At 41.5% G+C, this 20012-nt stretch overlaps 1 protein-coding gene across 1 annotated transcript in view; it reads right to left on the bottom strand.

Annotated features, from left to right (window-relative positions):
• LOC109915337 (protein polyglycylase TTLL10-like) overlaps positions 1-19752 on the bottom strand; it is a 48477-nt gene extending 28725 nt beyond the window's left edge. Inside the window, exons 1-4 of the mRNA XM_048615202.1 lie at positions 19213-19752; positions 5712-5880; positions 4250-4368; positions 591-711 (exon numbers count right to left, since the gene is read on the bottom strand). Of these exons, the coding sequence (XP_048471159.1) occupies positions 591-711; positions 4250-4368; positions 5712-5880; positions 19213-19606 (803 nt within the window). The 5' untranslated portion in view covers positions 19607-19752. The remainder of the gene's footprint in view (positions 1-590; positions 712-4249; positions 4369-5711; positions 5881-19212) is intronic.
• Between the last annotated feature and the right edge of the window lie 260 nt (positions 19753-20012).

Here is a 20012-nt window from a genome sequence, read left to right as displayed (position 1 = left end):
GATAGGCTGAGATTACAAAGTGTAGAGCTGGAAGAACACAGCAGGCCAAGCAGCATCAGAGGAAATGATGCTGCTTGGCCTGCTGTGTTCATCCAGCTCTACACCTTGTTATCTCAGATTCTCCAGCATCTGCATTTCCTACTATCTCTGAATAGGCTGAGGCTATTTTCCTTCGAGCAGAGAAGGCTGAGGAGAGGCCCTGACTGACATGTACAAAATTATGAAGGGTATAGACAGGACAGATAACAAGAAACATTTCATTTAGTAAAGTTAATAACTAGGGGGCATAGATTTAATCTAAGGGCAAGAGATTTAGAGCAGATTTAAGGAACTATTTTTCACCCAGAAGATGGGGGTTATCTGTAACTCACTGCCCGAAAAGATGCAAGAGACAGGAGCTCAAGTAACATTTAAGAAGAATTTAAATGAGCATGTGAAAAGCCATAACATTCAAAGTTACAAGCTGTGTGCTGGAAAATGGGATTAGAGTTAATAGGTACTTGATAGTCTGTGCAATGACTGGAATGGCCTCTTTCTGTGCTATAAAACTATGAAAGTGATTCTATGACTCTAGGATCTAGTTCTCTCACCTGGGATATATACTCTTTGTACGTTTAGTTACTAATTGATCATAGGTCTTCAGGGAAGAGCAGAGGCCAACTTTTGTAGTCAGAAGTTTATTGTTCGGGATTTGGTTTAATAGCTGTTTACCTGTCGGAATGACAGAAATAAAAGTTTTACACATTAGATAAACCAATCAGTAATACATATTACACAGTTTGGGGAAATGATGAATGCTTAAAAGTCTCAAAATTCCAAGGATTTCTGAATGCCCGTTACATCTGATGTATTGGCACCTCCAATGCATCAAGATTCTTTTATTATTCCATGTATGCACCAAGTATTAGTCTCTTTGACTTTGCTTGTTCCAGTCATGTTTATATATCAGAGACTGAGATATATAAAAAATATGGAGCTAACTCTTGTGTACTCAGAAAAACATGACCTATGCACTTTTGTGCTTTCTGAAATGTACATCCAACCTCTGTGTGACTTTGTCTATGATTTAAGTCCTTTCACACATGGTCTGAGCTTGCAGTGTGTTTTTCAAGCCATGATGGAGTTTCTGAGTAGTGCAGGTGCTGAGATGGGCTGTAGAGGAGACTTGCCTCAATTCTCCATCACAACAGCCCAGTTGCCAACATCATTTAACAGCCTCTTAAAGCACACTTACCAACTCTCAACTATCCCCAGACAACCCCATGACTCTTCAAGAGACTCATGACACCCAAGTTGCTGACCCCTCCACCAATTCCTTATGCTCCCTCTGCTAATTATATTGTAAAAATAATCTGCTCCACTGTAAAAAAAATTATACTCTTTTGAATTTCTATTAGGGTTGTAAACAAAAAACAAACCACATCAAAGACATATTCTGAGATGGCAGCATCTTAAAAATATCAATTTTTTGGATCAATAAACCACCTACAACACGGAAGCCATTAATTAGCTTTTGAAACCCAACCAAGCATTCACAGTGGCTGCAGCTATCTAAACAAAAGTTTCCAGCTCCATTGAAACTGGGGACCTGAACAGAATGGTGTTTTATTTGCATTTCAAAGCATAATGCTTATCAATTAGTAGAGAGAAATAGATGGCGGTTTTCAAAAAAAAACTTTCTAAAGAAGCTTTTTTCTTAATAGCCAGAGTTATTATTTTAAATTACAGCAAAAGAAAATGACAGGACAATACTCTTTGTGTTTTTAATGCAATCTGAAATTTTCTTCAATCAGTTCTGAGAAAGGTTCACTGGACCCAAAATGTTAACTCTGATTTCTCTCCGCAGATGCTGCCAGACCTGCTAAATTTTTTTCCAGCAATTTCTGTTTATGTTTCTGAAAGTTTCTTCAACAGAAAGTATGTGACAACACTGACACAATGGAGGTCAATGTAAAGATCAGTTTGGAGGACAGATTCCTATGGTGAGTTACTGCATTCAATATATAGCTACATTAAAATACAGCATCTAATAGTGACATTATTTGTATCAAAATATTTTACACTTGTATTTCAAACTGTTCCAAACTCTTAAGCAGGCTTTCCCCAGATCATGAGCTCTCCAAGGAGGTGCATTGTTTTGGAGTTTCCAAAACCCACACCAACTCACAAAAATGGTGCAGGAGGAAGTGAAATGTTCTCATGGCCCTCACAACAGAGACCCTGGCCTCTGGAAGACACGAGTATGTTATGCACCCAAGGTCTTCCCAACCTACAAAGAAAGCCACACGAAAATGACATGGGATTGCGAAGGCATGGGAAAATTATTTCTCCAGAAAAAAGAAAACTAAGTTCAAGGTATCATAAGACCATAAGACATAGGAGCAGAAATTAGGCCATTCAGCTCATCGAGTCTGCTCCATCATTCAATTATGGCTGATAAGTTGCTCAACCCCATTCTCCCGCTTTCTCCCCATAACCTTTGATCCCCCTGATAATCAAGAATTAATCTATCTTTGTCTTAAATATACTCAATGACCTGGCCTCCACAGCCTTCTGTGGCAGTGAATTCCATGGATTCATCACTCTATGGCTAAAGAAGTTTCTCCTCATCTCTGTTCTAAAACTGTGCCTTCTAGTCCTAGTCTCTCCTGCTAATGGAAACATCTTCCCAATGTGCACTCTGCCCAGGCTGTTCACTATTTGGTAAGTTTCACTTAGATCCCCCGTCATCCTTCTAAGTTCCATCGAGTATAGACCCAGAGTCCTCAAATGTTCTTCATGTTATGTCATGACTTAATTCACATCTCCATTTGGAGACAAATATGCACCCTATTATGAAAAAATAAACTGACAATGGTAATCTGGATGAAGAGTTCATAGAAAGCTTTTGCGAGAGTTTCTTAGATCAACACATTCTGTAATCAGCTAGAGAGCAGGTTATACTAGAGTTGGTATTGTGTAATGTGACAGGATTAATTAATAACCTCAAGGTACCTCATTATTAGGCTGCAGCAGCCACAATAAGATTGAATTCTGCATTCAATTTGAAAGGGAGAACCGTGGGTCTAAGACTAGTATTTTAAACTTTAAAAAGCCAATTTATGGGCATGAAAGCCGAGCAAGCTGAAATGAGGTGGAAAACTAGGATACAGATAGATCAGTAGAGAAGCAGTGGCAGAGGGATTTAACAGAATAACTATATTCCCTATTTGAAAGAAAAATTAAGGAGAGAATGCACTATCCGTGGTTAATAAAAGAAGTTAATGAAAACACCCATCATAAGGAAAAAAGAAGAGTCATATGAAAGATGGAGACAGATATAGATGGGTTGAATAAGTGAACAAAAATCTGGCAGATGATGTGGGAAAATGTAAAGTCATTGACTTTGACAGGAAGAATAAAAAAAAGTATTAATTAAATAGAGAACAATTGCAGAATTCTGTGGTGCAGAGGAACCTAGGTATTCTTGTACTTGATTCACAAAAAGTTATACAGGTACAGCAAGTAATTAAGAAGGCTAATATAAGTTATCCCTATGACAGGAATTGAACATAAAAGTAAGAATTTAATGCTTCAGCTATAGGGTATTGGTGAGACCACAGCTCAAATATTGTGTGCAGTTTCGATCTGCTTGTTTAAGAATGCAAATATGATGGTAGTGGCTCAGAAAAGGTTTACAAGAATGATTCTTGTAAGTTTAGAAGAGTGACTGTGACTTGATTAAACTTTATATGATCCTGAAAAGTCTTGACAAGGATGGTGGGCTTGGAAAGAATGTTTCCTCTTGTGGCTGAGTCCAGAACTAGTGGAGACTGTTTAAAAATTAAGGGTCACTCTTTTAGGGCTGAGATGAGGAGAATTTCTTTTCTCTGAGAATGTTGTTAAACTTTGGAACTCTTCTTTAGGAGACAATTGATGTGGGACACAGAGGACTGGTGATCATGACTACCTTCAGAGAAGCACTGGACAGTAAAAGGTAAGATTAGAGGAAAACACATAATTGAGAAGGACACTTATTTGCAAAACAGTCCAGTACAAAAATCAGTACAGCATAAAAGGAAGGAGGTGCCATTGAAATATAGCATTAGTTTCAGAAAGTTAAAAAAATGGATTTTTTCTTCCAATAGAAGTGAAAAAAAATGGAAGGTACAACATAGTCCATGCAGGAAGAGGACATAAAAACATGGGATTGTAAGTCTATTACCTTGCACTTATGATAGTTCCCGTATTATATATTATATGTTCATACCTTCTTGAAAGTATTGAAAGTTGGTCGGTGTATTAATTTCACACCATTTTAATAAGTAATCAGCTCTGTCATTGTCATAAATTTGCTTCCAGCCCCTGTTCTCACAAAAGCTGATAACTCTGTATCGAAAAGAAACAATTTGACATCTCAAAGTGCTGGAGTTGAAACTGAATAAATCAAATATCAAAATATTAAATAATTTGATCAAGTTGTCCTCTTGCTTCCCTAATCAGCATTTTCAGAGGAGTGTGTTATTACAGCTCTTTGGCTGAATTTCATTTCGATTTCTCCTTGTCTGCTATCAAAATGTCACTCAACAGCTGCTTGTTTGGACCTGAACAGGGTTTCCACTGCAATGTTATGGTGGAGCGGTAGCTGATTAGCATAAGTGGACAGGTGGTGGAGAAGGCATTTAGCATGCTGGTCTTCATCATTCAAGGCATTGAGTATAGGAGTTGGGATGCTATGTTATAGTTGTATAAGCCGTTGGTGAGGCCCTACTTGGAGTATTGTGTACAATTTGGTCACCCTGTTACAGGAAAGACAGAGTTAAAGTGGAAAGCGTGTAAAAAGATTTACGAGGATGTTGCCGGGACTAGTAGGCCTGAGTTAAGGGAGAGGACTTTATTCTTTGGAATGTGGGAGAATGAGAGGTGACCTTACTGAGGTGTTTAAAATCATGAGGGGCTGAATGGGATGAATGCATATTGTCTTTTTCCCAGGGATGGGAAATTAAAAACTAGAGGGCATAGGTTTCAGGTGAGAGGGGATAGATTTAAGAAGGACCTGACAGGTAACTTCTTCACGCAGAGTGGTGCGTATATGGAATGGGCTGCCAGAGAAAGTGGCTGAGGCAGGTACAAAAGCAACATTCAAAAAACATTTGGATAGTTACATGGATGAGAAGGGTTTTGAGGGATATGGACCAAATGCAGGCAATTGGAATTAGCTGAGTGGACACCATGGTCAGCATGGACCAGTTTGGGATCAAAGGCCTGTTTCCATACTATATTTCTGTATGATTCTATGACTGTATTAGAGGAATTTCCTATTTGGACACTCCCAATTTCCTCCCTGTCACTCCCTCCAGGTTGTGCTGGACTACATCTGTGCCAGTGAATTCAAAAACAGTGCCCAGGGATCACTTGTTCCACCTTCCTTTGCCTCTTTAGTTTTTAGTGGAAATACATCTCCATGCATTCCTCCAAATCCTGTTACTTCAAACAGAGTAAGAGAGGCAAACATTTAGAAATTCTGTGCTAATGCAATTCAGGTCCCATAAAACGACATCAAACTAAAATTTTAGACACTTTTCTGATACTTAGTTAACAAGACAGTAAAAAAATGTAAACTTACTAAAATTGCATTGATTAAACATAATGTTGCAGCAGCACATTCAATGAAGGACATTGCAAGCAGTATTGTGTAATAACTTACAATGAAACTCTACTTTTATACATACAGGTCAGTTCCATTTGTGCCTGAGGCATAGAAGATGGGCCTGAAACTTTTGTAGTCATCCACCTTCTTGGATTTGTTAGGCCTGCTGCTCACGTCACCTCTTGCTTTGAGATGACAGATACTGTTACGAGACGTTGCATTTTCCAATTTGCATTGTGAGGTATCAACGCCTGCAGTGTAAGGACAGGAAATTGTAGGACAAATAGAGAAAAGAATGAGAAGCATATAAAACTGAGAATTTTCAAACTCCAAAATCAATGGCTCCCATTTTTCTTTCGTTCCACACTCACCAATAGCAACTGTGACGCCACATTCTTGTGAGTGATGCTTTCAATCTCCATATTGCTCTTGTCAGAATGCCCTTTGGTGTTCAATAACATTATCATTATTGGATCCCGCATTATCAATATCCTTGGCGTTACCATTGATCAGAAACTGAACTGGACCAGCAGTATAAATATTATGGCTGCAAGAGCAGGTCAGAGGCTAGGAATTCTGCGATGAGTAACATACTTCCTGTCTCCACAGAGCCTGTCCACCATCTACAAGGCACAAGTCAGGAGTGTGACGGAATATTCCCCACTTGCTTGGGTGAGCCTGACTGGTGTCCTGGCCACCACATCCCAAATTCACTCTCTTCATCACCACCACACAGTGATAAAAGTGTGTACTACCTACTTCAATGCATAGCAGTAATCCACCAAAGGCTCCTTCACCAGCACCTTCCAAACTCCCAACATCTACCATTCAAGGGGACATGGGTAGCAAATACGTGAGAACCACCAGCAGCCGCAAACGCACCTCCAATTCACACACCACCTGCCTTGAATCTATTGCCATTCCTTCGCTGTTGCTGGGTCAAAATACTGGAATTTCCTTCCTACAGCACCATGCATGTACTTACATCCCAAGGACTGCAGTAGTTCAAGAGACAACTCACCAATGCTTTCTGCAGGGCAATTCAGGATGAAAAATAAATACTGGCCTTGCCAAGGACACAGACAGCCCATGAATGAATTAATAAAAAGGAAAAGCTGTAAATAAACAAATAGACCGGTTCATTAAAAAGGAGAATGCATCCTGAGGAGAGAAGTTGTAAACTCATGTCTAATGCAGGTTGGATAGTCCAATATTTAGAAAATATACTCAAAGTTATCATTATCATCGTGTATTTGAGCTTTGCATATAGAATAGTTCCTAAATCTACTCTAAGAAGAACAATCCCAGCTTCTTTAGATTCTTCACAATATTGAGGCCCCTAATCTGTAGTACCATTTTGGTAAATTTTCTCTGCATGCTCTTGATATCCCTCCCTGATGCGTGGTGCACACAACTGGATATAACATGACAGCTGAGTTATTATTTGTAAATTTAGAAAGACTTTGCCCAGCCTGGTTTGGAAGTACACTTTTTTTTAAAAAAAACAGCTTAATTATTTCATGTTGCTGTTTTCAAAAATCTGAACGTGGGTCCCATATCAGACTTAAAACAGTAAAATTAATAAAGATGCCCAGTTAGTGGCAGCGGCTTCATCTGCATTATTGTGGTGCATTCCACAGTCTACAGATTGACTAATATTAAAACACAATGTTTCACACCTCAGTAGCACCTTCAAAGTGGTGAAAATTTCCAAGGTGCTTCACAAGAGGAGGGATCAGGATGGTTGTCAGGGTGGGGTGCTTTGTAGGATTTACGCTGAGCAGAAATCAGTAAAGGTAGACCAAGGAAGCTGCCTCCTTTGCTGCTCTTTTTTGGTTTCATTATTTTAACAATTCCTTCAAGCCATCACATAAGTTACTCAGTCACAAACTCCATCTCCTTGGGATGAATTGTGAGGCAAGAAAGACCCAGTCCATCTACTTAAAAGACATGGGAAATGGACACAATGAAGCTCTTTCGGCCTGCTCTGCTAATCAATACAATCATGAAAAAACTTCTACTTCAACGTCATGTTCGCAGCCAATCCCTGTTTCCTTTGATTCACTTCATACATGTAGTCTGTTGACCTCTGCTTGAATATATTCAACAATGGCACAACAACAGCCCTCTGGGCTAGATGATTCCAAAGATTAATGAAGTTCCAGGTGAAGAAATTTCTCCTCATCTCTTTTGGAAAGGACTAACTCATTATTCTGAGTCTATGGACATATGTTTACATCTGCCCACTGTTGGCTTTGGCAGGGGTGTCTTCAACCTGGGCTCCTACCAGACCCGGTCTTTTATAGTGGGAAGGGTGATGGCTAGGTCTCCCTGCTTACCCTTTCCCTCAAGTGCCAATTACTCACCATTTAAGGGCCATTTTGCTCCTTCCACCCCCCACCTCCCCAGCCTCCTTTTCCAGTATGGCAAGATGAGTTCAAGATGGGAGGAGGGGTGTGAGGAGTTTGAAAGTGACCTTGTTCAGGCCTCAGGCTGAAAAGAGACTGAGGTGTCACTATCAACAGCCTTGTTTCAAATTCAGGCACAAAACACAACTACCCCTGCCTCACCCTCCACCACACACCCCCACACCCCACCCCGCCTCAAGATCTTGCTGCTGAAGGTACTCTGTACCCACTGGTCCTCTCCACCAACATCGCCCACTGTGCACTTGCCCAGGCCTCACCTCCCTAGGCCTTACTTCCCTCTTGTGCCCTGGGACCTCCTCACTCACACAGTCTTGGACTCCCAGGACTTAACTCTGGGGGGAGGGGGTTCTGCTTGTAGCCCCAGAACCTGTCCACTGCTGCATCAGGTGCTGCTGGGTCACGTACACTTATGTCTAATCAGCACAGCTGGCAGGACTTCCTCCTGAGTGAAGGGTAAAAATCCCACTTTTAGTCACTTGGTGCTCGATACACTTTTGCTTTCTCTTCTGAGACAAAAAAGAGTCCCAGCCTGTCCTCCCCTGGTGAGCAAAACTTGGACATTTCTCATACCAGCCTTGTAAAACTCAATTTACATCCTTTCCATGGTCGGTCTATTATTTTTATAACATGGATAGCAGACCGTACACAAGTTATGGTCAAAGTTTGGTCCAAGTTTGAGACAAATTCACAAGTTTACAATTCTGTCCTTCCAGAAATAAAACCTTTTGTTTGGATTATTGTTTTCTCATGGCTTTATTAACCCATAGTCACGACTGTGTGTACCCACATCGACAGATCCTTCGGTTTTTCTGTCCCATTTAAATTCATATTTTCCAGATTATACATGAATTTCGTTCTTTTATTACTTAATGTAATAGTTCACACTTTACTATAATGACAGTAATTTGCCAATTACATTAAAATTGTGTGAGTTTATTAATGTCTTTCCACGACATGTTGTAGCTGTCCCCCATATTGTATATTTCCCACAATTCAGTGTCATCCTCAAATTTAGAATTTGTGATTTTGCTTTTAACATCTAAATCATTAACATCATCCATGAACTGCAGTGATTCTTCTGGATTCGACTTTGCAGACCCTCTGAACAAGCCCCCATTATTCCTGTTAAAAAAAAACCCCAAAAAACTCGGGATGCTATAAATCAGGAACAGAAGCAGAAGTTGCTGGAAAAAGCTCAGCAGGTCTGGCAGCAACTGAGAAGAAAAATCAGAGTTAACGTTTCGGGTCCAGTGACCCTTCCTCAGTCACCGGACCCGAAATGTTAACTCTGATTCCTCTTCACAGACGCTGCCAGACCTTTCATAGATTCATAGAATCCCTACAGTGTGGGCCCTTCGACACAGACCTGTTGAGCTTTTCCAGCAACTTCTGTTTTTATTCCCCATTAGTCCTGCTCTCTGCTTTGCAGCTGGTTAGCTAGCCATCCTGTTACTTGTCCCTGACTTACCATACTCTGACTTTATTAGTTTATTATTTCAATCAAACTTCAGGCGCTGGGATTAGTGGCGGTGTGATGACATATAGAGAGGCCTTTCTGATTTAAGCAGCACGTGACAATGAAAATAAACCTCACGAGACGGATTATAGCAGCTTCAAGGTGATAGGGGTCACTTTAATTTACTACAGTAGTTGTAAGGTCCACATTGCCTGATCTTTGCAATAATTCTGAATGATAACTTAATTCAAAAAAAGGTCTGCGGACCAGGTTGGGTCTTTCTGCCCCTGTGCTGAGATTGGACACATACTGGTTTTGTGATAGGTTGCATGCCTTTTGATTCTGAAATGAAAGCCAGTCAGCTCCTGAATGCAATGTGCTTTACTGTGGTGTATCAACTGTGTGGATGCCAGGTGAGGGCAGGGCCAAGACTCAGTCTACAGTGGGTCACAGATACCCATTGTTTACAGCCACCTGAGAAAAGCAAATCCATGTGAGGAATCACTTTCAGTGAATCATCAAAACATACAGAAAATGATGTGTTTGAAGAAAATTGGGAAGTTGTGAAAAGACCCAATGTCAAATCTAAGTCTACAAGTGACATGACTGTGCCTTTAACACCCTTGAGTTTATTGGGTTCAATTAAACCTGTTACACATAGTAAAAAGACATTCTTCTGAATGGTGTCAGGAATATAAGTGTCTACTTCTCAACCTACTGAACAACACAAACCCATGTGAATAAAAAAGCTGATCCCATTGGCATTAATAACAGGGCGTAAAAGATATGATTTCTCTAGTGTGTCCTGTCAGTAAAAAGTTCATTTGTAAATGTATTGCAAAAATTCACACCTGCACAGTGTAAATTTCACTCATAACTTTGCTATCAACAATAAAGGGAGAATACTCCTGGGACGAAATTTTCCTAATAACAATTTTAAAAAATTATTGAAGCATGTGCAAAAACGTAACAGGGTCTGGGTTTCTTCAGGATAGTCACAAATCTCTCAAATCTTGTGTTAGTAATTTACAATTCCTAACAAGATTTTATATCATTGATAATCTGCAGAGGTCAAAATCATGAGGATACTGAAATAGTGTAGACATTTTTGCGTGTTGTAACTAAACATTTATCTTAACAGAAACAGACTGTCTGACAATCATTGCGCTGTGACACTGAGGAAAGTGACTTGAACTATTCAGCCACAACCAACTGAGACCTACTGAAGCCCTTAACCGTTCCCTGGGGGGCAATTAAATATCATAACCTGCCTTCACTGCCATAAAACACTAGGCAGTGTAGGCAGGCTGGAGTGCAAAGGCTGTTTTTAAAATGGTGGGAAGGAAGATGGGACATTGTAATCAGTTCAGGGACACTCTGGCTACCACCCCTGCCTTATCAAAACTTTATCTATCATGCCTTGCCTCCTAATCCCACTCTAGCCATCCCATTTTTCCCAAACCATAGCGTGCCTCATCCCTTTTACTCCAAAAGTCTAGGACTCACCTCACTCTGGTTGCCATTGTCCGTCTTGCTTGGGACACCTGCAGTGGTGGCTGTAGCCATTACTGAGTCCTGGTGTTGCTGGGGCTGTTAAGAGTTGCTGGTCATCTCGAGGGTGGGACTTCTTGTCCACTGAGCAGGCATAAGTCCAACCCTCAGTCTGTTTATGCTGCTCCTGCATGTTGCTGCTGCAGGACAGGCTTTTAACTGCCTTTTGTTCCGGGGAAGTTAGCAGTATGGACCCAGCCACCTCCACTTACCCTCTCTATAAAATCCAGCCCATTGACAAAGTCACAGGATCAGGAGTAACACCAATTTTAATCCCCATCCGCACTCTGTATTGAGATTGGTGCAAACCAATACTACGCAGGGTGTCAAATCAACATTAATTTCCAGATGAAAAGGTTGGATAAAAGTTGTCAATAACTTTCAATGAAGATAAAAGAAAATTAATCTTTGATACTTTGTAACTGTGCACCCAATGTAGCTTGAGCTAGAGAGTCTGTAGTTTGAAGTCCACTGGCTGACATCATAGAGAGACATATGATGACATGTACAAGGTGGTCATTCAGCAACACAGTGACATAAAGGTTGAACACTAACCTGTACAATTGTTATGCCACTTGTTTGTGAGGACCACTGGAATGTGTGTTGCATTGCTGAGGAAGTTGGCTCTGAATTCTATTAAATTGGAAATGTAGGCACCATCTTCCTCCGAAGGCATATCATCTTTAGGCTCCTCCCCAAGATGCACTATGACGCCAGTGGTGACCTCCAGCAGTCACAAAGACCTTGATTAAAGCGGCCACACTGGATTTGTTACCTTTGTAGCCACAGCAATTATTAAAAATCCATCACCAAAATAGACCTACTGCTAAAACGTTGAAACACTCATGCGTGTGGGGAACTGGATTCTGAGTAGAACTGAAAATGAACCATTCCACCTGTAAGCTCATTGTATCAGTCCCACACTCATCACATGATCTCAGTCCCAGAAAGTCATCAAACGCTATTTGGTTCTGCCATGAACCATACAGGGACCACAGCTTCATTGAATTATTCAACTGTCTAACCTTCCACTTAATTTCCTTAGAGATGCGCTCATTGACTGTATCATTGGGAGGTGCCAAAACAAACTTGTATTTCCCAGTACAATGTCGATCTATCATGCTCTTGTCACAGCTTCCCTCTTAGATGAAATAAATGTTTCTCCTCTGCCAAATTACTTAGGTTTTATTATAAGCTCTTCGTATTTACTGCTCCGCCTTTTGGCATTTCAGCTGAGCTTTTCCTTTTCTCCAGTCAGGACTGTGTTAAATCGTTCACTTTTCCACACAACACACATGACTTTCTTTTAGTAGATCACCCCCTTCTCATGACACTTAATGCCCTGCCTCAATCTTCCATACCCTGCCCCTTCGCCGAAGGTTATTAATTTTATTAAGAAAAGGATGTTTTTATATCACATGAATCTGTTGTTAATTTTGATTCCGCAGTGCTCGGGCAACACAAAAATGGCTTTTCTGAGCATGCCAGGGGAGAACGTTCCAGCCATTTTTAGTATAATTTCAACAACAACTTGCGTTCATCTAGCCCTATTTTAAAATTTATTCAAAAGATATAGGCATGACTGACAATGTCAGCATTAATTGCCCACCTGGACCTACTCTTGAGAAGATGAGCTGTCTCTTGAACGTTGTAGACCATGTGGTGAAGGTACTGCCAAATCAGTGAAGGAGTTCCATGATTTTGACTCATAATTAAAGAAGTGATGTTTTCAGTTCAGGACAGTATGTATCTTGGTAAGGTATACCCATGTGTTCGCTTCACTTGTCCTTCTAGGGTGGTGCACATTTAGGTGGGTTTTCAAAGAAATCTTAGGCCTTAATGTGGAAAAAGTCCAAAGTGTCGTCACACAAAAATGGATATTGAAGCCAAATAAAACGTATTAGCAAGGATGACTGAAAATAGTCAAAGGGATGGGCTTTAGAGGGGACTTAAAAGAAGACTGGCAAGTGGAAAGGCAAAGGGTTTAGGGACGAAATCCCAGGTGTGAGGCCAAGGCAGCTAAATTCATAGCCATTAATAGCAGGGAGGGAAGAGAATAAGAGTCTTGAGCGGAAGGAACGGAATTTTAGGCCGGAGGAGAACTTGAGGAACAAGGCTATGAAGGCATTTCAAAACAGAAATGAATCCGTTATTTCCAAAGACCCAAGGAGTCAGTGTAGGTCAATGAGGTGAAGGTGGAGTTTCTGTTGGTGGAAAGCAGAGGTCGACGCACCCCCCCACCCCACGCCCCACCCCCCTGCTCTGATAGCTAAAACCAAAACACCCAGAGAGGCTAGCCTATAATCTGTTAAAAGAATTGTGAAAAGTGGTATAACCTGCCTTTCACCCTCAAGCTGTTATAAAGAAGTGATTGAAGTGAACTCCTTTCACTCATTATTAACAAGCAACAATTTATTTATCTAACACTAACAGTGCACAGATTAACTGAACTGTTAACAAACTGAACAATTCCCCTTTAACTGCCATCTATTCCCAAGTAAACCAAAATTCTAACAGTATGCTGTTCCAATAAATACAAATCCCACTTATGTAAACCAAAATAATAATAAAAAAATTAAAACTTAGTCTTTTGAAATTACACAGTGTGGAGCTGGAGGAACACAACAGGCCAGGCAGCAACAGCGGAGCAGGAAAGCTGATGTTTCGGGTTGGGACCCTTCTTCAGAAATGGGGAAGGGGAAAGGGAGCTCTGAAATAAATAGAGAGAGGAGGGATGGAGCTGTGGAAGGTAGGTGGCATGGTGATAGGTAAGTGCAGGTAGGCAGTGGTGGGAATTGGTCAGTGAGGCGGGAGGAGTGGATAGGTAGGAGAGAAGACGAACAGGTCAAGGAGGCAGGTATGAGACGGAGAGTTGGTCATGGGATGAGGCCAGGGGTGGGGAAGTTTTGAAACTAATAAAGTTTCCACCATATTCCACCCTGGGAGCCTACAACCCAATGGTTTAAATGTAGAATTTACTAGTTTCAAAATCGCCCCACCCCCGGCCTCATTCCATGACCAACCCTCCATCTCATCCCCACCTCCTTGACTTGTCCGTCTTGTCTCCTACCTATCCGCTCCTCCCACCTCACTGACCCAATCCCCACCACTGCCTACCTGCACTCACCTATCACCATCCCACCTACCTTCCCCAGCCCCACCCCTCCTCTCTATTTATTTCAGAGCTCTCTTCCCCCTGCACCATTTCTGAAAAAGGGTCCCGACCCGAAACATCAGTTTTCCTGCTCCGCTGATGCTGCCTGGCCTGCTGTGTTCCTCCAGCTCCATACTGTGTTATCTCTGACTCCAGCATTGGCAATTCTTACTATCTCTTGAAATTACAGCCAAGATAAGTCTTCCAGAATGTTCTGTGCCTTCTCTGCTGATCTCCAGTCAGGAACACATTTCTCCCTTGAATTTTTGTGTCAGGAATATTAGCTAAGAGTGCTGCTCTACCTTTAGTTAGATGATGGTTACTCTGAGAGCTCAGAGAATTCTGTGAGAACCAGTGATTTTCTCTTTAGGGCTGATAACTCTATCAGCTGGCAGTTGCTCTCGCACCGATTTTCAAATGCCCTCTTCTTTTATACCCTTGATGACATATCAATTTCTTACAATAGGATTGGTCCAATGTTGTCAGAACCCATTAGATTTAAATTTAATTGGGTTTTCGTCTCTAAGTGCCTGGTTTAAATTAATTGTCTGATATTCAAACTTGTTGCCTTGCTAAAATAACAAAACTGTTGCCTGAATTGCTAACTATACAACCTTTGATATAAATGTTTCAATTTCAGGAGTTCTCTGTGTACCTGCAACCCACACGCTGCCCACAGACTTTTTATTTTAATCTCTAAGCACAGAAAAAGCACATCATCTTTTGAAGGGACCACACACTCTTCCCCCATATCATTTTACAAATATCAAATTCTAACGTCCTGCCTTCCAATCCACAAGTACCCTGCCCAACTTTGCGACACTGTCTGTGTACCACGATTGCTGCCTTGTTTAGCTTTGACTGTCAACTGCTTCTATGTAAATTTTCTACAAAAGTAACAGAAAAATTATTTCACAAAGTCAAGTCAAACAGTCTGATGGGTGAACCAATCTCTGTTCTCTATCTATTAGCACGTTCCTTAAATCTGCTGTTGTAAGTTTTAGCCACGTTTAGCCTCTAAGAAAGCTGCACTATAATTTCCACACAGCCCAGCAATTAACACTCAGTTTCTGTCAATCATCACTCCAACAGATCTGCAAATGAGCTGACAATAAGAATTTACATGTCTTTCCAGTGTTTGAAAAAGTGCTGTACTGTCAGAGGTGCTGCCTTTTAGATGCTTCCGTTTTAGTTGTGTCACTATCACACACTGACATGGGCATACCAACTAAACCAAGCATGTCCTGCTGAGGTGCTAGACCTGATAATGAAAAGTTACAAATGGAATAATCTAAAGATGAATCTTGAAAATAACCAATGATGGATCTGTGACTTTGGCAGCTTGTTCCATTTTGGGATTATCCTTGGAAAGAAAAATTGTTGATACGCTGTCTTGGAAACAAATGATCTTTGTTGTTTAAGTGGATGGCTGCCTCATGGCATTTGCTGTGTGCAAATTGTCTGGCATGTCTGCTATGTTACACCAGTGACAATGCTTTACAAGTATTTAATAGACTATGAAGATTTTGGAGACATCCTGTGGTAATGAAAGGCACTATCCAAAAACTATCCACTTTTCTTTCTGTCTGTTTATGCTAATCATCTTTCATTGTCAAAGAAGAGCAGAACTCACATTTGTGGGAATCTTTCTGCCCAGTCTAAATGGGGTGGAAATTTTCCTGGGAGGTAGTTCAGCTCTGTAATTTTGCTGGAAATGTGACCTGAAACCTCAGTAATTTGTGCATAGGTATGAAATTAAGCATGTGGAAGAGCATATAAAGGCCTGATAGTCAATTGCTCACATGTAGAATCACAGAATCCCCACAGTGCAGAAAGAGGCCATTCAGCCCATCATGTCAGCACCAACCCTCTAAAGACCATCCTACCCAGAACCCCTCCCTATCCCCATAACCCAGCATTTACCATGCCTAATACACCTGGCCTGCATGTCCTGGGACACTACAGAACAATTTAGCTTGGCCAATCCACTTGACCTGCACATCTTCAGATTGTGGGAGGAAACCACAGCACCTGATGGAAACCCACGCAGACACGAGGAGAATGTGCAAACTCCACACAGACTGTCATCCAAGGCTAGAATTGAATCCAGGCCCCTGGTCCTGTGAGGCAGATTTTACAACAATCTGAAGTCCCCACCTGCTTCAAGAAGACCACCATCATCATGGCGCCGAAGAAAAATCATGCAACATGCCTCAATGACTACCAGCTGGTGGCTCTGATCTCCATAATTTTGAAGTGCTTTGAGAGGTTAGTCATGGCTCACATCAACTCCAGCCTCCCAGATTGTCTTGATCTTTTGCAGTTCACCTACTGGCACAACAGGTCCACAGCAGACACCATCTACCTCACCCTACACTCATCCCTGAAACTTCTGGATAACAAGGACACCTACGTCAGGATCCTACTTATTGACTGCACCTTTGCCCTCAACAACGTAATTCTAACAAATGCACCTCTAAACTCCGTGACCTAGGTCTCAGCTCTTCCCTCTGTAACTGGATCCTCGACTTCGTGACCCATAGACCACAATTAATAAGAATAGGTGAAAACAACTCCTCCACCATAATCCTCAACACCGGTGCCCTGTGAGGCTGCATACTCAGCTCCCTACTATACTCCTTATATACTCACAATTGTGTGGCCAAATTCCACCCCAACTCCAATTATAAGCTTGCTGATGACACCACCATTATAGGTCTGGTCTCAAACAATGATGACACAAAATAGAGGAAGCAGTTTGAGTGCTTAGTGGCACAGTGTAAAGACAGCAATCTCTCCATCAATGTCAGTGAAACAAAGGAACTGGTCATTGACTTCAGGAAGCAGAGTGGGGGACATGCCCCTGTCTGCATCAATGGTGCTGAGGTGGAGATGGTCGAGAGTGTTAAGTTCCTGGGAGTGTTGATCACCAATAATCTGTCCTGGTCCACTCACATTGACGCATAGGTCAAAAAAGTATAATAACACCTCTACTTCCTCAGGATGCTGAGGAAATTTGGCATGTCCACAAGGACTCTTAACAATTTTTATTGATGCACCATAGAAAACATCCTATCCGGATGCATCACAGCGTGGTATGGCAACTGCTCTTACATGACCATAGGAAACAGCAAAGAGTTGTGAACACAGCCCAGTCCATCACATAATCTGTGAGAGGATTTTAATTTCTAACTGTTACTTAACTCCATTCTCAAACACGTTTTGAGAGGTCTTGGCCGCATTTCTTCAGCAGTTCCTCAGGGTAGTATTCTAGGCCCTACCATCTTCAGCTGCTTCATCAATGTCCTTCCCTCCATCATAAGGTCAGAAGTGGGGATGTTTGCCAATGATTGCACAATGTTCAGCACCATTCATGACTCCTCAGATACTGAAGCAGTCCATGGTTCACATGCAACAAGATCTGGACAATATCCAGGCTTGGGCTGACAAGTGGCAAGTGGCATTTGTGCCACACAAATGCCAGGCTATGCCCAACAGCAATAAGAGACAATCTAACCACTGCCCCTTCACATTCAATAGTGTTACTATCACTGAATCCCCCACTATCAACATCCTGGGAGTTACCATTGACCAGAAACTCAACTGGACTCACCACATTAACACAGTGGCTACAAGATCAGGCCAGAAGCTAGGAATACTGCAGCGAGTAACTCACCTCCTGACCCCTCAAAGCCTGTCCACCATCTACAAAGCACAAGTCAGGAGTGTGATGGAATACTCCCCACTTGACTGGATGAGTGCAGCCCCAACAACACTCAAGAAGCTTAACACAATCCAGGACAAAGCAGCCCGCTTGATTGGCACTACATCCACAAGCATCCACTCCCTATACCACCGATGTTCAGTAGCAGCAATGTGTACTATCTACAAGATACACTGCAGAAATTCATCAAAGATCCTCAGACAGCACCTTCCAAACCCACGACCAGTTCCATCTAGAAGGACAAGGGCATCAGATATATGGGAACACTACCACCTGCAAGTTCCCTCCAAGTTACTCACCATCCTAACTTGGAAATATATCACCGCTCCTTCACTGTCGCTGGGTCAAAATCCTGGAATTCCCTCCCCAATAGCATTGTGGGTCAACCCACAGCAGGAAGACTGCAGCAGTTCAAGAAGGCAGCTCACCACCACCTTCTCAAGGGCAACTAGGGATGGGCAAGAAATGCTGGCCAGTCAGCGACGCCCGCATCCCACAAATGAACAGGAAAAAAAACAAACCAGCCTTCCATCCATTGACTCTATCTATACTTCCCACTGTGTCAGGAAAGCAACCAACATAATCATAGACCCCTTCCACCCTGGTTATACTCTCCCAATCACAGATTCAAGAATAGCTTCTCCCCAGCTGTTATCAGACTTTTGAAGGGGCCTCTCAAACGTTAATTCTGATCTCTCTCTCTGTACCTTCTCAGTGGCTGTAACACTGTATTCTGCACTCTGTTCTGCTACCCTGATGCACTTTACATGGTTTGATCTGCCTGCATAGCACGCAAAACAAAATCAATCAATCAGTCAATCAACAATGCTAACCACTGTGTGACCACGCTATGTGGTAATTAAACATAAATATACAGATAAAAGGCTTTAATCAGGACTTACCAGTTACATGCAAAGGTACAAATTCACAAGTCCAGAGGAGAAAGCACACCCAATCATTTCTTTCTGTTTATGATATTTATAAAAGGGTAAATATCCAAACGGGAAACTATTATTTCATTTTTAACTTCACATTTAAACTTGGTTTACATACAAGTATTTAACTGGTCACTGTATTTGGATCTTCCCGATGCAAAATATATTATGATTTGGGTGAAACAGCTGTGTACCCATGCCATCATGTACCTGGCAGAGAGTGCACTGTCTGGTTGTAATTCTGGAACAGCACAAAGTACAAGGACAAAGCTGAGAAAATATAAAAGAGGAACACAGAGGAAGTCACAGTAAATAAATCTAAGAATAAACACACCTTTCCTGGGTTTTGAAAATCCTACTGCTCGATAGAACATAGCCTGTACTGCTTGATTCAGTAGTGGCATTTTATTCTCCTTCTGCAGTTTTACTGCTGTCGTCTCTGATTTGTCCTCCCACGTTCCATTTCTTTCTGTGTATGTATTGACTGTTTCTGGTAAACATTGGTTCCTTTGCATTTCAGTGCTATTACTTGTCCAATTGTTGATTATACCAGTGTCATTAATCACACAAATTATTTCTTTGGCTGGCACATTGTTCATGTCATTATTGAGGTTCTCTTCAACATCTGCAATTATCCTCAAAGCAGAGTCACATCTTTTGATTGACTTCAGTTCATCCTCACTCTGTTTGTCTGGAGAGTAAGGGTTCATTCTGAGAATCTGCAGCATCACATGGTGCAGTTGTAATCCTTCTAAATATTTCTGTTGATGTTTCTTCTCTGCCTACTTCCTGTTCTTAGCTTTTCTTGGCTTAAATCTTCAATATCAATCTTTTCTTCTGCTGCCCCATCTTCGTCCCCCAATGAGGAGGTAGGTGATTTTCCTGGAAGGCAATGGCAGGCAGGCAAGCGGGTAATATTAAAATCTGATACATTTTTATAAAAGAGCATGTCAAACTATTCATTAGCATTCATTTCATTCTATTTTGCCATAGTTGGAGGTATTTGCATTTCCGAGTCAAAATGCTGTTGTCTCAAGCTCCACTACCCAGAGTATTGAGACCCCAATCTAAGAGAAGACTCCACTGTAATATCGTGGAAGAGCTTTACCTACAGAGGTCTTTCAGAGGAAATGT

Source organism: Rhincodon typus, chromosome 31, assembly GCF_021869965.1.
Source record: "Rhincodon typus isolate 14 chromosome 31, sRhiTyp1.1, whole genome shotgun sequence".
Classification (NCBI taxonomy): Eukaryota; Metazoa; Chordata; class Chondrichthyes; order Orectolobiformes; family Rhincodontidae; genus Rhincodon; species Rhincodon typus.
This window is presented reverse-complemented; position numbering and strand designations above follow the sequence as displayed.